At 30.0% G+C, this 16,104-nt stretch overlaps 2 protein-coding genes across 2 annotated transcripts; one reads left to right on the top strand and one right to left on the bottom strand.

The window, feature by feature from the left end:
* Nucleotides 1–7,649: 7,649 nt before the first annotated feature.
* On the bottom strand, nucleotides 7,650–16,052 carry LOC118068056 (RNA helicase aquarius). Its single transcript, XM_035085193.1, has 5 exons — nucleotides 15,756–16,052; nucleotides 14,869–15,681; nucleotides 11,794–11,907; nucleotides 8,163–11,270; nucleotides 7,650–8,079 (listed from the first exon to the last, which is right to left on the bottom strand). Exons 1-5 carry the CDS (start codon nucleotides 15,837–15,839, stop codon nucleotides 7,831–7,833), a joined length of 4,368 nt encoding a protein of 1,455 aa, XP_034941084.1. The 5' UTR covers nucleotides 15,840–16,052; the 3' UTR covers nucleotides 7,650–7,830.
* On the top strand, nucleotides 12,113–14,735 carry mthl5 (G-protein coupled receptor Mth-like 5). The gene is made up of 3 exons (XM_035085194.1): nucleotides 12,113–12,600; nucleotides 12,697–13,491; nucleotides 13,721–14,735. Exons 2-3 carry the CDS (start codon nucleotides 12,702–12,704, stop codon nucleotides 14,377–14,379), a joined length of 1,449 nt encoding a protein of 482 aa, XP_034941085.1. The 5' UTR covers nucleotides 12,113–12,600; nucleotides 12,697–12,701; the 3' UTR covers nucleotides 14,380–14,735.
* Nucleotides 16,053–16,104: the final 52 nt, after the last annotated feature.

The following is a 16,104-nucleotide window of genomic DNA, read 5'->3' as shown; positions in this document are numbered from 1 at the left end:
TAATTAAAAATTTATTTATAATTTGATATTTTCAACAATAATAAGTTTTTTTTAAGTTTTATATTTAAAAATGAATATTTCTAACTCAAAAATAAAAATCAACTGCATATAAATTGGTGATTAAATATTGATATTTAAATGGAGTACAATTATATAGCATGCATTAATTATTATCCATTTCAATTGATGAAAAACAGTTGAAAACTAATCATTTATTGCACACTTTTACTTTTGATTATTTAAAAAATTTTTTAAATATCCATTATTTTATAAACTAAATGACGGTAAGTATTTTAAGTAATATCAATTTTAAACTTACACACTTCAATTCAAATTACACTCTTAAATTTTGACTAAATTATTAATATTATCTGTGCCATGCAACATAGTGCAACTCAATAATACAGTAGATTCGAATACCTACTACATTACTTACATGAGCGAGATCATAAATTACTGTTATTTGAATATTTCACGAGAAAGAAAAAATAATACCATGTAGTATAAAGTCTAAGTACACAGGTCTTCCTCTGCATCTGCTACATTCCACATAAATAGATAAAAAATAAATGCTATACTACTTAAATAATAATTATTCATGAATATAATAGATGGATAACATTCATATTTGTAACAAACTTCTGATAATATCAGAAAAATACTCGAAAACGTGTATACAATATGAACATCTTTAATATTAAATATCATATGTAAGATGTATAAGTTTCATTTGTGAGCACATAAAATATTTATCATGATCTATCATTTATAATAGGAAGTGTATTTCCATGAGTAATATTAAATTATTATTAAACATGACAAAAGAAAAATGTGTAGGCGAAAATAATGAATACCTTTGTATTAAATAATTTTATCAGGTAATACACATTTTTTTCAGTTTCAACCAAATCTACGACATATTTAAATATTATTATAACAGAGCTCTTGAAATGCATCGTGTATTAGCAAAGTATGAATTGTGTATGCTAATTTGCTACATGTTCATGCCAGAAATATTAATGAAATTACAAACAAAAATTATCAACAATCACTCGGTGATAAATGCAGTGGTAATTTTTAAAATAATTGTCTTATAGTTGTAGATTTATATTCTATTAATTTTTCCTGTATTTAAAAATTATACGTTTCAAGGTGGACATGATAAAATCCTGTCATATCAATGAGGAAAGTTCTATTCTTGTAGCAGGAGAGTTTAACGCCAATGAAATAGAAAAATTGACATCCAGTCATCAATCAGTGATAATACTAGATCATTTTAATATATCGGATTATAAAAATGTTGAAAATACAGTCCAGGCTCTAGTTATATCACCGAACTCATACAATGATCTCCATGGACTTCTCCAACAAGTCAAAAATTCGTCAATGTGGAACAATCTTCGATATAATATTATTTTAAGTAGGATTGTCTCAAGTAGGAGTTGTGATAAAGCACTGAAATATTTATTTACTTCCTGGAAAGGAGATTTACTGAATTCAATCTTTCTATGTGCCTTGGCTGAAAACAACATCAAAGTTTATACTTACAATCCATATACTGACCTCGCTCCGAAACCGTGGTCATTTGTTACAAAATTCAAAGACGATAATGACTACTGGTACCTTTACTCAATTAATCACTATCAAGGTAATTTTTATTAATAATATTTTATTATAACTAGAATTTTAGAATCATGTTTGCTTATTGCATTACTTTAGTATTTACACTTTACAGGTCATCTAACCTGTAGTACTCTTTTTTTCGACAAAACTTTACATCTTAATAGATATACAGGAATTAAAGCTGTAATTTACATACCTCCAGCTCTTAATACAACTAATATTTTGATTGATTATGAAGTTAACATTAAGAAACGATTTGATATAAATATCATAAGAATTTTGTATAAAAAACTAAACATCAGTTGCGTTTTTCTGTGGAATTCTGATCATGGTTCATTTGATGAGCATGGTAATCCTATGGGTGTTGATAAATATTTAGCAGACGGTCATTATGATATTCTGATCGGTCATCGATACCTCAAATACACAAAAGGTCTAGTAAAATCAACCTTCACACTAGGAGAGAGTGGACTTACATTTGTTATTCAACATAGAGCAAATCTGTCCATCTTCTTACAAATTGTTAATTATTTTAAACCAATTGTAATTCTTTTTGCCATCATTATTTTGGGAGTAACTATAGCAGTTTTAAAATTATCTGCTGAAGAAAGTTATGATACAGCTGTCTTCGAAGTCTTCAGATTATTTCTCAATGGTCCACTCTTAAGAGTTCCTATCAATCTATCACCGAGAATTTATCTATGTACAATATTTATTTTTATTTTTATAGTACAATCAATTCTTCAAAGTAAAATATTAACATTTATCATGATACCACAGAGTGATGATATAAATACTTTTACAGAATTAGCACATCATAAAAAATATATAATTCATGCCAAAGAAGAGTATCAATATCTCCTACCACCCAATATAGCAAAAAGAATTGTTTTAGAGAACTTTTTCGTGGACAAACTAAATAAAAGTAATCATGTATTTATTACGGAAGATTATGTGAATCTTAGTTTCGCGAAACTACGTAAACTCCATATTTCCAAACAAGTGATAGCAAAACATCATATGATTCATAGAACTAGAAAAAGTTGGCCACTGTTCAGGAGAGTTGATAGCATATTCATGCGATTATTCGAGACTGGAATAAGTTATCATGAAAATAAAATGGCAGAATTTCATATCACACACGATCATGTTGATGAAGATGATTATAATCACAATTCTCCAAAAATTTTGACTTTACAACATGTCGAATTTGCTTTTAAAATACTTGTTATTGGCTTTATTTGTTCATTTTTAAGTTTTATCATTGAAATAAAAGCTTGGAACTTTATCCCAATACCACGTCAAATCAAAAAAATACTCAGAAAATAGTATTATGATAAATAGAAATCTCAATCTACATGTTGATATTCGTAGTTTTTATTTTCATTGATTATTAAATATTAATATAATAAATATATTGTGTTTACTGTTATAAAACTGTACAATATTAAAAAATAAATATTATATGTGACATATGTTTCCCAATAATTTTGTTACATGTATTTTTGATTTTTGAATATACATAATTAATCATGCATTTATAAGTTATTATTCAATATTACGACTACATTTGATGGTAGATAAAATAATGAAAATTTAATGTATAGATATTATCTATCAATGTGTTCGAATTTTTAAATACTCTCATTAAATATGAAAAATCAATGAATAATCAAGAATGAAGCAATTACTTGATCTAAGGTAGTTTGAGTAAGGTCATGACAATGATATCAACAACAAAAATTCTACTGTATTTTTTAATTTGTCATATTTTTATACCAGCAATGTCAATAGAATTGCAAAAAACACACAACTATAATACGATGATAAATACCGTAGTAAGTACAATTTTACATTCATGTAAAAATGCTATTCCAATAATAATAACTCTATGTATTTTTACAGGTTAAAATAATAAAATCCTGTCATATCAATGAGGAAAGTTCTATTCTTGTAGCAGGAGAGTTTAACGCCAATGAAATAGAAAAATTGACATCCAGTCATCAATCAGTGATAATACTAGATCATTTTAATATATCGGATTATAAAAATGTTGAAAATACAGTCCAGGCTCTAGTTATATCACCGAACTCAAACAATGATCTCCATGGACTTCTCCAACAAGTCAAAAATTCGTCAATGTGGAACAATCTTCGATATAATATTATTTTGAGTAGGATTGTCTCAAGTAGGAGTTGTGATAAAGCACTGAAATATTTATTTACTTCCTGGAAAGGAGATTTACTGAATTCAATCTTTCTGTGTGCCTTGGCTGAAAACAGCATCAAAGTTTATACTTACAATCCATATACTGACCTCGCTCCGAAACCGTGGTCATTTGTCACAAAATTCAAAGACGATAATGACTACTGGTACTTTTACTCAACTGAATACTTATCAGGTAATTTACTTATTTATGTAAATTATTTCCATTTTAATAGAAACCTCATTACATGGTCAACGACTTTTTTAGCTTCAATGACATGTGATACGTTATTTTTTGATAAAACTTATCATCTCAATGGATATTCAGGAATTAAAGCCATAACCTATATACCTAAAAAGCGACAAACTACTGATTTTTATTACAATTATCACAGCAATGTTAAAAAACGATTCGATTCAAATATTGCTGAAATCCTGAGTAAAAAACTCAATATTACTCTTGTTCCTAACATCAGTCATGAGTACGGTACGTTTGATGAAGATGGTAATCCTATCGGCTTAGATAAACGTCTTACTCACGACCATTATGATCTGTTATTTGATCATCGTTTTCTTGTGTATACAAAAGGTCTAGTACAATCAACTTTTACACTTGGAGAAAGTGGAATTTCATTTGTGACCCAACACAGAAGTGATGTGTCTATTTTTTTACAAATCGTATCTTATTTTAGACCTGTTGTTATCATTTTTACTTTCATCGTCATTGGCTTGATGGTATCTGTGCTTAAGTTATCTATTAAAGAAAGCTTTGATTCCGGTATCTTAGAAGTGTTGAGATTATTTTTAAATGGTCCTTTATTAAAAGTTCCTACAAATATTTCACCAAGAATCTTTCTATTTACAATTTTAATATTTGTTTTCATAATGCGAAGTATTTTTCAAAGTAAAATATTATCATTTATTATGGTACCACGGCCTGATAATTTAAATACATTTGCTGATTTAAAAAAGCATCAAGAGTATAAAATTTATTGTAAACGAGGATTTGAATATCTTTTGCCACCAAGTTTACAATCACGTGTTATCGTACGAAACACTTTTTTTAAGATGTTTAATGACAGTCAAGCTATATTCATTTGGGAAGATTTGATTAATATTGGAATAGCGAGTAAACATCATTTACATCACTCAACAGAAAGTATATCAAAGCATCATATTATTCAAAGAACCAGAAGAAGTTGGCCACTTATCAATAGAGTCAATGAAATATACATGTATTTACTTGAATCTGGAATTAGTGATTTTCAAAGAAAATTATCCGAATTTTTTATTACTCATAATCAGGCTGATAGTCATTATTATGATGATAATGATCACAGAGTTTTAAATTTAATTGATTTAAAATTTGCATTCCAAATATTAATTTTTGGTCTACTTAGTTCTCTAGTTTGTTTTGTGATTGAAACAAGATTTTGGAGGCATTTATTTACATTCAAAAACAAACTATAAAAGATTCAAATATTTCTAATTGAATATTTAATTTACTACATGAAAATTATGTGTTGGAATTCGATTTTAACGCTGTCATCCAATTGTTCTATGCGTGTTTATAACTTATGCACACATGTAATTGACAATTGATTCATTGAAAATAAAAACTCCATGTTATTATCACTGAATTGGATTAATTATAGTTCGATAAGAAAAAATTGTTTTGTCATTGTTATTTTTTTTTTCAATGTACCTTTCCAATATTTTGATTTTTATACATGACTCTGTTAAATCATTACCAGTCAATAATTAAACTTCAGTGCAACAGAATATCTTACGTGAAAGAACTATGATGATCTTAAATACAAAAAATAATGTATTTTTATTAATAATTTTTAATAATTTTATATCAATAATGGCAAACATAATTAACATTAAGGATCCAGAAAATAATATATTGGAGGCAATGGTAAAAAACATTTATTCAAAATTTTTCTTTATTGTTAATATAATTGTTTTAATGTAATTATTTTGTAGGCAGACATTATAAGATCATGCCAAATAAATGATCACAGTTCTGTACTTATTGCTGGAAATTTTGATCATAATGACATAAAACTACTATCTGATATTAAACCTAAAATAATAAGAAGTAATTTGGAATTACCAAAGTGGTTGGTTGAAAATACAATTGAATCACTGATCATATCCACTGATTCAGCTGACAATCTTACGCAATTTCTCTTGCAAATGACTCACTCAGTAATTTGGGATCGTCTCAAATATAGCATTTTTCTGAATAAATCTACCCTGGATAATAATTGTAGTGAATATTTGTCTTATTTATATATTGCTTTGCAACATGATATGATAAACACCATTTTTTTGTGTACCACATCTTCAAAGCAAATAATGCTGTACACCTATAATCCGTATGTAAATTGGGCTCCAGCACCTTGGAAGATTAATAAACATCAATGGAACCATACACAGTTTGGGTATATTTACACAGCACAATATAAACCAAGTAAGTATCAAATTATAAATAATATTGTAAAATTCATTCACTAAATGCTAATTATAATATAATAGGTCAAGATATAATCACATGTGGAGATTTATTTTTCGATAAAACTCATCGACTTGATGGATATAGTGGAGTACGAGCAGTAACTTACGTACCTTCAAAGTTCTCATTTCGGAAAATGTTTTACAATTATGAGCTAAGTCCTAAAAAAGTATTCGACTATGAGATAACTAAATGTTTATTTATGTATTTGGGCATACCATTATCATACACCGTCAGTCATGTTTATGGTACATTTGATGAGGAAGGTAATTCTTGTGGAGTAGATAAATATGTAGCTGACAAAGAATTCGATATTTTAATCGACTCTCGTTTTCTATCTTATACAAATGACACTGTACAGTCATCATTAACACTTGGAGAAACTGGAGTAACGTTTATCAGCCATTATAGACCGAATGTATCTACTATTATGCGAATTATAAATTATTTCAAACCAATTATTATGTTTTTCAGTATAATTGTTTTAGGAATTACAATAGTAATTTTAAAAATATCGATGAATGGAAGTTTTAGTACAGCTGTCATGGAAGTATTGAGAATATTTTTTAATGGTCCACTTTTAAGAGTACCAAATAGAATGTCACCAAGAATTTATCTCTTCACAATTTTAATATTTATACTAGTAATGCAAAGTATTCTTCGAAGTAAAATATTGTCATTTATTATGGCACCAGAATCCAATAATTTAGAAACTTTTGAAGATCTTGCAAATCATAAGGAGTATACAGTTTATTGCAAAAAAGGATTTGATTATTTATTACCTCTTGAAATTAAAAAACGTTGTCAACAAAAGACATTGTTTGCGACTTTCGCTAATGAAACTAAAGGAGTACTTGTCTGGGATGAATTTTCGAATATTGGTATGACATATCAATACAAAATGCATCAGTCTAAAGAAATTATAGCGAAACATCACATTATATTTAGAATGAGAAGAAACTGGCCACTAGCAAAAAAAGCCAATAAAATATTTGGAAGAATTTTTGAAAGCGGAATGAATCGTTATTTTTTTGAATACGCAAATCGTTATGTTGAACTGAAAAATCCTGATCTTATTCCAGATGAAATAAATGATAGTAGAACTTTGAACTTACAAGATTTAGATTTTGCTTTTCAAACGTTAGTGTTTGGATTAATACTCGCATGTATTATGTTTTTCATTGAGATCAAATGCTGGGACTATATTCATCAATATTTTCATCAAATCTTACGTATACTAAAATGTAAAACGAACTATTGTTAGCCCAAGAAATGTTAAGAATAATTATGTCTAAGTACAAATTTTATTTTTTGTTTCTAAATAAATCTGTTCGTTTTAACTTTATATCTTTTACAATTTATTTTATTTAAAAAATTAATTATGTATTATTAGGTACAAATATTTCGTTCATGTAATTGAGATGGCAAATTTTGTAACGTTTGTTACATAATTTAATAAATTCAATTTTCTCTTTCTACAACTACTCATCTTCTTCTTCCATGGGTTCTGTAACGAGATTTTGAATAGGTATACCTTGGTCATCATTCTCAGACTTTTGTTCCTCATTGTCAGGAATTTCCTCAGCAGTATCCTTATTATCTTCAGTTTTTTCTTCATCTTCATCATCTGAGCCAGCTGCATTTGCATCACCAGGGCGTATGGGTATGTGGTATTCAGGATTAGTTGACTCATAAGTTCTGTCAGGTTTAACCCATTCATTTTGTAACTCCTAGAACATTTAAATATAAAATTATTAATATTATTAAAAATATGATGTATATTTTAAGTAGTGAATTAAATCATGTTCTTTACCTTCATACTCTTCACTTTGTTCGTATAAAAGTCATAAACAAAATTGGCAGCATGTGGCATATCTTCAATCTCAATAACAGGGAGTGTAGGTTTTTCATCTTTAAGTCGCTGTGTTGGATAAGATTCTTCAGGTATAAGTTGAAGTTTTAAAGGCCGTTGCATTAGTTGGTCAAAGGCAGGAGTAAGTTCGAAACAATTCTTAAATAGAGAAACTCGAGCAAAGACATACAGTCCCAGACGTGCACGAGACATAGCAACAACCAAACGACGCGCGTCTCTCAAGTGACCAACTGCACGTGTTTTAACCAGCGAAAGTAAAATATAATCATTTTGTTGACCTTGATATTTATCAACTGTTGTAACCTTACTAGGACGTCCAATCAAAGGGTTGTTGGCGCATCTGATATTGATGACATCCCTAATAAGATGCTTTTGACCATTGTACGTCGTTAAAATACTGATTTTGTCAGCTGGATAGCCAAGTAATCGCATATACATAAATACTGCCACACAATATTCAGCTTCAGCAAGATTTTGATAAAAGTAAGCACTCGGTTCACTCTCTCCAACACCATTGAAATCTTCAACATTTATTAATTGGAAATCATAAAGGAAACCAGCATTAGCTACTAAATACTCGGGACTGCGTTCGACATGAGTTAAATTACCCAATTTTTTATATCTCCAATTATAAAGATTACAGATACTTGGTCTAGCACGACCTTGACCATCTAAATCAACAGTTGGTACGCCAAGTCTGACAAATCGGGCGAAAAGAGATTGTTCCATATTAGAATATTTTTGGAAAGCCATGTTTTTAATTACAGGCGGCAGTTGATGATGATCTCCAATCATAATCCATCGCTTTAATCGATTGTAACCATCCTCAGGATTTTGTAATAATAAAGGAATAAAAGTTTCAATTTCTAGAATTTGTGCAGATTCTTCCATTAATATGTTATCATATTTGAAACCCATATCAACGAGTTCACGTCGTTTTAAGGCGGCGTGTGTACAAGTCATGGCAATGACTTTAGCTTCTTTAACAAGAAGATATTTCGACCTATCTAGACCAGATCTCAATAATTCAAATGCTCTAAATTCTTCTAATTGTGCGAAAATTCTTTCAATGTATCTAAAACAACTTTGAGCTATTTCTAAATCTTCTTCATAGGAATTATGTTTGAAGAGTGGTTGAGGTGCATTATCAAAGAATTTATGAAATGGAAACTCTTCATCGACAATGTTTACTGGAATATCAGTTACTCCAGAAGATCGTTGTTTCAATCTTGATTCGAAACGTTCCCAACGGGTAATTACTTGATCCATAAAAAAGTGGCCTGCAGTTTCACACGTATATGCAACATCACCTTTAACATTTAGTGATTCTTGAAGTCTTTGAACGTCCATTAAAAGATCTAAACGTTTCGCTAAAACATAATTAACTCTTCCGTAACGACTGAAATCCTTTTCAGTCTCGAGAGCTTCTTCACCATGACCAAGACGAAGTAAATGTCTTTCGTCAATATCTAATGCCATAATTTTTTCAAACAGTTGATTAAGAGCTTGATTGGAATGTGTAACAATCAATGTTCTCTGATTAGGGAAATTATGATACAAATTAGAAATAATTTGTACAGCAACATCCGTTTTACCAGTACCAGGAGGTCCAACAACTAATGTCAAGCCAGGCTGCATTCCTGCTCGAATAGCTTCTATTTGTGTAGGTGTGAAAGGTATTTGATTCTTCTTTGGTTGATTAGCCTTATAAGGACCTCGACTTGGAAGAATGTGAGGCTCGATAGTAATAATTTTTCGTACGGGTTCAATACCTTCTTGTTTATCAATTACATCCTGGAAAGTCAATCTGAAAGGTCTTACTAATTTACTTTCATCATCAACTGGAGATTTAAATTCAAATGTATAACCAGGAAAACTGGCTTTCAAATGATTAATATCTAAAAACGTATCATTAAAGTCTATAGTTGGAATTTCGTCAGGCATTCGAGAGTAATGAGCCGCTCCAGGATCCCCATATCCAAGAATGATATCGTGAAGCCAATCAGGAACAACACATTCGGTGTTCATTAATTCTCTAATAGTTTCAAGAACAGCTTTGAAATTATTTTCTTTAGGTTTTCGACGCATTATAATATTAAAACCTTCATAGACATCTTCACTTCCATGGCTTGCATTGTCCATATCAATTCGGTATTGATTAGGATCCAACCAAACTCGATAAGTTCGAGAATCCCCTGGTAAAATAGGACGTGGTTCAGGGCCATCTTCTATTACACGTCCATTAGAGTCAAGCATACCTTCGACTTCACAACCTCGTACAACTGTTAAACCAACTTGAGGTACAAAAGGTAATTTATGAGTGTATTTTGTGCCTATAGGATTTGGTGGATTAACCGTTATAAGGAAACAAACGTCATGTTTTCTCAAATTTTCCCATTCAGATTTTATTTCTTTTCGTACGCTTAAATTTATTGTGACATCGGCTCGTACTCTTGATGGCTGTTTTTCACCAATGTTTGGTTTTGCAACTTCAACTACGGCAAATTGTGTTATAGGTTGAGCCATTCGAGCCCATCCACCAAAATAAACTCCACCATCTTCGGCTTTCCAAGGACTCAATCGACTCACTGAATCTTCGATATCTTGACGAATTTCATAAGTTGATTCTAATCTAAATAGATTAAAATTTCTTAGTAGATAATCATGGAGAGTAAGAAATTGAAGATTTAATTTTGGTAAGGCTAGACATCCTTCACCGGAAAAATATTCAGTTGGTACGATACTTTCATTCCAAATGACTTCTTCCGTAGGATAGAGAGGCATTTCATTTAATTCTTCCAATTGTGATGCTCGTCGTTCGTGTCGAGAAATCAATAACTCTTGTAAAAAATCCATATCTAATCGATACCAATTTTCATCATTTGCTCGTTCATCTGGAGGCACAAGATTTAAATAACAAGCAACTGCTTTTAATTTTTCTTGACTTAAAGATCCAAAGTGCTTTTGCAAAGCTTCTCTTGTGTCAACACTAGCAACATTTGCCAGAGCAAAATTTCGTAGATCGGGAAACTTAGCAAACACTGCTTTCTATAAAAAAGAAACGTTTAAAAATGAAATAAAAAAAATAATTTTAGAGATGATTAACCACAACCACTAGACATGCATAATGATTCGTATGTAATTTCAATGATTCTTTATTTCATGAATATTATAATGAGACGTTTAAGTTCTTTATAAATGACAGAAGAATTTAATAATGTATGACTAACTTAATCAATGATGAACTAAATATTACAACATGCATTTTTATTCGTAGTGAATTCATCATTCTGAACAAAGGGAATTTTCTCAACTATGAACAATGTAATAATAGCCTGGTTATCCGAGGAATAGCCTTTTAAAGAATCAATATATTTTTTCAATGACAATAATTACATATTACGTGTCATTATTGATCATGTTATCATAGACTTAATAAAATTTAATTGAAAAAAAACATTAGATAATTTAATAAGAATTAATAAGTATTTCTATTCGCATAAATTTTGTTTATTGAATAACAACACTCCTTGATTAAATAATTGGAGTATATTAAATTTTTCATACGTACTTGAAGGGAAGTTATTTTTTCATAATGAAACTGTGTCATATCATGATCTGTCAAAGTATCTCCGGTTGTATCACTGATCTCGAATCTAGCATAAAATTTGAGCATTTCCAGGAGCTGTAAAAAAATTAACATCATCATCATTTTGGAGTACGATAAATTTAAATTAAAATAATTCCTTTCTAAATATATGAATGGGATATTTTTTTGGTATGGTCGCTATATTATCAACAGGCAGAAGCCTCAAGGTCATCTTTGGCTATGTAAATAAATCCCAGGTGGAGCTAAAGAAGCATTCCAGGTGGTAGGTTTCCATTATGTACAGCAACATACCGTGTAAAACTCGAATGTATCATCATGAAGTGGAGAGAGGTCGAAGGCTAAAAAGAACGCGTAGAGGGGCAAGTAAAATGCGTTTAGTTGTACCGGTGTAGTATCAATGTTGATGGCATATAATGTACAGTATATATCCAAATACCGCGTTGTTCACTTTCCTACACTTGTATCATGAAGAACAGTGATGAATCCATCACTCTAGTTTTACAAAATCTCCAAATTTGGGAGACAAGGACAATAAATTTACCAAGGGTAATGTGAACAAAGAAAAAAACGTGAAGGAAATCTGCTTGGTTCAAGGAAACTTTCAATGGACAAGTGATCAATCGATCGACTGCACATTTCTAACAAGACAACAACCGTAAAACCTGAAAAGTTTTATTATAAAACAAGATAATTGTTTAACAATATTTTGAATATTAAATTTTTATAATGAAGAAATGAATAATTTGTTTTTAAAAAACCCAATTTGAGGTGAGTATTTATTCATATGAATCATAAACATAATAATTAATAATTACTAGATGGATGAATATATGAATGGAGTGAGTAATAACAATACTTTCACAGAGAAAATGCATCTCCTGCTGACAATTTTGTTTCTCGGGTGGCCGAGCACTTTCGTGGAAGCAAGTACTGGAATAGAAACACAGCAGGATGTTCAGGAATCCGTAAAAATTGGCAAGTGTTGTGAGCTCAACGAGATTTTAGTTGATGACACGTGCACATTGTTGAGTGAAACTAACGAGACAAAGCCATGGCAACCGGAATTTATAGATGACAATTTTCCTGTTATTAGTCGAAAGCCCACGGTCAAGTATCAAATGAGGATCGGTTTACCAACTTGTCGTAGTAATGAACATCAGTGGCCAGTTTATTATGAACCGCATGGACAAGATCGACTAGCGATATTGACTTCAGGAAAATTACGTCATTTTGTTCATGATAGGTGGGGAGCCATCGATGGAGAGAGATTAATTTCTGAACATAATCCAGCAGATGATCATGATGATAGTATTACAGTAGAACCCCTGCATTTTGATTATTCATTTGGACATTATTGTGCTGATAAAGCAATCTTCAGCAAAAATAATTTTGTCACGACTTATGCTATGATATGTGTTCCTAAAATAGCTTGGACTGATCCTGATTATCTGATTAAACATATCGTAGATCCTGTTACACGAGCATTGGCTATAGCATGTTATCTTTTTGTCGCGATTGTTTATTTTGTTCTACCACAACTTCGAGATCTCGTTGGAAATATGATTACGAGTATGTCATTATGTCTTGTAACCAATCAAATTGCTGTCACTGTCAGAATATTTACTCAATACGCAAGTCACATCAGCTTTCTTATTGCAGGTGAGTACGTGGTACAAAAAAATCGATTAACGTTCTTATAATTTCATAATTTAGAAACACCATTGTTCATCTTCAATGAAAAATTGAAAATTTTTTGTCATATTTATTTTGCCAGCGAAACGATAAAAAATATAAATTTACTCAAAATAATTACGACTCATTTCGTTCATTTATATCATTACAAAATAAGACTTTTGAAAATAATAATTATGTGTTAATTATTTTTCAGATACTGTGGCTTACATTTCTTTGTTGGCAGCATTTTTTTGGTTGAATGCTCTCGGCTACTTTGTCTGGAATACCTTTCGATCACGCAACGTATTTTTGCGAGTTTCGGATGGTCGAAAATACTGTTATTACTCAACTTACGTTTGGGGATCTACAACAACAATTTCAGGGACTGCAATTTTCGCTCATTTTGCATTGGAGACAAGCAAAACAGTTATTGAAAGCAATGGTATTTCCAATCCTCAAGAGACTATTGGTACACTTGGCATGTCGGTGATATTTACCTCAATTGCATTTACAATTATTGTTGATTTTTGTTTCATTTTAACGACAGCAAGTACTATAAAACAAATGCGCACTTATGGAAGAATACATCATAAAATGAAGTACAGTTTCCGGATGTTTACATTGCTATTTGCTTTTTTAAGCTTCGGATGGTTAACTTTGATGATCTCACAATTGAAATATGATCATCTAATATATTTTCATATTGTTGTTAATCTTTTACAAGCATTTCTTGTGTTGTATGTGTGTGTTTTTGGACAAAAACGAGTAACTTTCCTCTTACGTAAAACGTGTAACTGTTGTGACAGTGAACACAATACTGCCGATGGTCTCGATTGGGGTGAAGAAATGACAGCAATTAATGCAGGATATTAATTAAACATGTCAACTCCAAGTGCAATTGTGAATTTTAAACCTTTAAGTGCCATTGAATATTCACGAAAAATTATTTTTTCTATATATATATATAATTTACACGTTTATTTATACATTTTTAAGCACTAATTTAATTCCCTATTTAATTATAGTATTTTTATCTTTTAAAACAAATACTGTTTTTTGAAGATGTATAAATTTAATTTAATTTTAATATCAGAACAAATTGAATAGTCTTAAAGCGTGCCTTGACAACGAAAAAATACTCCAATCAAATATTTATGCATAATATACTTATAAAAATTTTTACAATAAGTAAAAAATTCAATGTTTATATTATCTTATTCAGTAATGTTTCTTATCCACGTTCTTATATTTATAAAATATATATTTTAGTATTATAGATAGCACAACTTGCATTTTTGTATGAGAGCAATAAATTTTGAATGATAAAGTATTTTAAACAATGTAAAAAAAAAAGTAACTTACCTGTCCAAATAAGTTGCCTTCTGGTCGTTTAAGTAAATTAGACAAAGAACATCTCACAACTAGATGACAATCATCCATTACTGTATTGAAGAAACGTCGAGTTGGTAAAAGAGCTTCTAAATCAATCATTAGCTCAAGGAACCTTTCACAATAATGCACTTTATCTGAATTTAAAGGTCCTTCTAATGGAATTGATTCCAACACATTCATAAATTTAATCATCAATCTATGAAGAAACTTCCTTTCCCAATCAAGTTTTTCTTTCAGCTCTGGTTTATCTCGTTTTCTTATAAAGTTCCACTGTTTTCTCCATTTTCCATACTTCTTGAACTCCAATTCTCTTCTACCATGTTGAAGAGAAACCCACATCGATAATGTAACTAATCTTTTTATTTCATTTCTTACTAAAGCCACTTCCATTGAATTAAAACAATGATTCAAAAAAACAATTAATGCCGTTTGTTCTTTCAAATCAAAATCTAATATACTTTTTTCTAAACATGCTTCTAAAACTCGTTGAATAAATCCTGGAAAATGAGTAGGATTCTTTTCAAATGCCTCCCAAACTTGGACTCTTTCTCTGAATTTTTCATTCACCATTACAACAATAGATAAAGTATGTGCTCTTGTAGCTTGTTCAGCATCATAATTAGGCCATAGAAAATTCTCTAAAAATTGACTGAATTCCAACATCATTATTCTTCTGATTGAAAATTTTGATGCACATATTTCTTCGACATATATGTCTTCTACGATTTGTGGATTAAACTCTAAATGAGTAGACGATGTATGAGCCCAATATTTATTAGCAAGCTGAAAAAAAATATTTTATAAATTTATTACGTTAAAAATATTTAAGCTAAATAACAATAAAAGTAAATTTTTACCTGTGTAATTCGATCAGCATTTATTTGCTCTACTGTTGGTGCTGGATTGTTAGATTTTATCGGAGGCAAAGAATTATTTTCCATTTTTGATAAATTTTATTTGTTATAACCTATTATATCATCACGATAAAAAAGTATTTCACTGAAAAATTCCCTTCGTTTAGGAATTATTTTTACTTAATACTATCAGTAAAATTTTCACACATTTTTTGACAATATCTTTTACCCGAATTTATATTATTATTTTCAATATAAGTTTTTCCGGCAAAATACCGCTCACATACAACAAGTGAAAAGAACGACTGCAAACGAAAATTGAAATTTGAGGTTAGAATAATAAAATTTATTT

The sequence above is a fragment of the Chelonus insularis genome, unplaced genomic scaffold (genome assembly GCF_013357705.1).
Source record: "Chelonus insularis isolate UGA/USDA-ARS -01 unplaced genomic scaffold, ASM1335770v1 contig_399_pilon, whole genome shotgun sequence".
NCBI lineage: Eukaryota > Metazoa > Arthropoda > Insecta > Hymenoptera > Braconidae > Chelonus > Chelonus insularis.
This window is presented reverse-complemented; position numbering and strand designations above follow the sequence as displayed.

Bases quoted from the DNA above. Each gene is read 5' to 3' on its own strand.
- mthl5 (XM_035085194.1), top strand. From the start codon at position 12,702: ATGCATCTCCTGCTGACAATTTTGTTTCTCGGGTGGCCGAGCACTTTC. The intron at 13,492-13,720 runs GTGAGTACGTGG...ATTATTTTTCAG, and splicing joins CATCAGCTTTCTTATTGCAG to ATACTGTGGCTTACATTTCT.
- LOC118068056 (XM_035085193.1), bottom strand. From the start codon at position 15,839: ATGGAAAATAATTCTTTGCCTCCGATAAAATCTAACAATCCAGCACCA. The intron at 11,908-14,868 runs GTAAGTTACTTT...ATTTTTTTACAG, and splicing joins AAGGCAACTTATTTGGACAG to CTCCTGGAAATGCTCAAATT. The intron at 8,080-8,162 runs GTAAAGAACATG...TAAATGTTCTAG, and splicing joins ACAAAGTGAAGAGTATGAAG to GAGTTACAAAATGAATGGGT.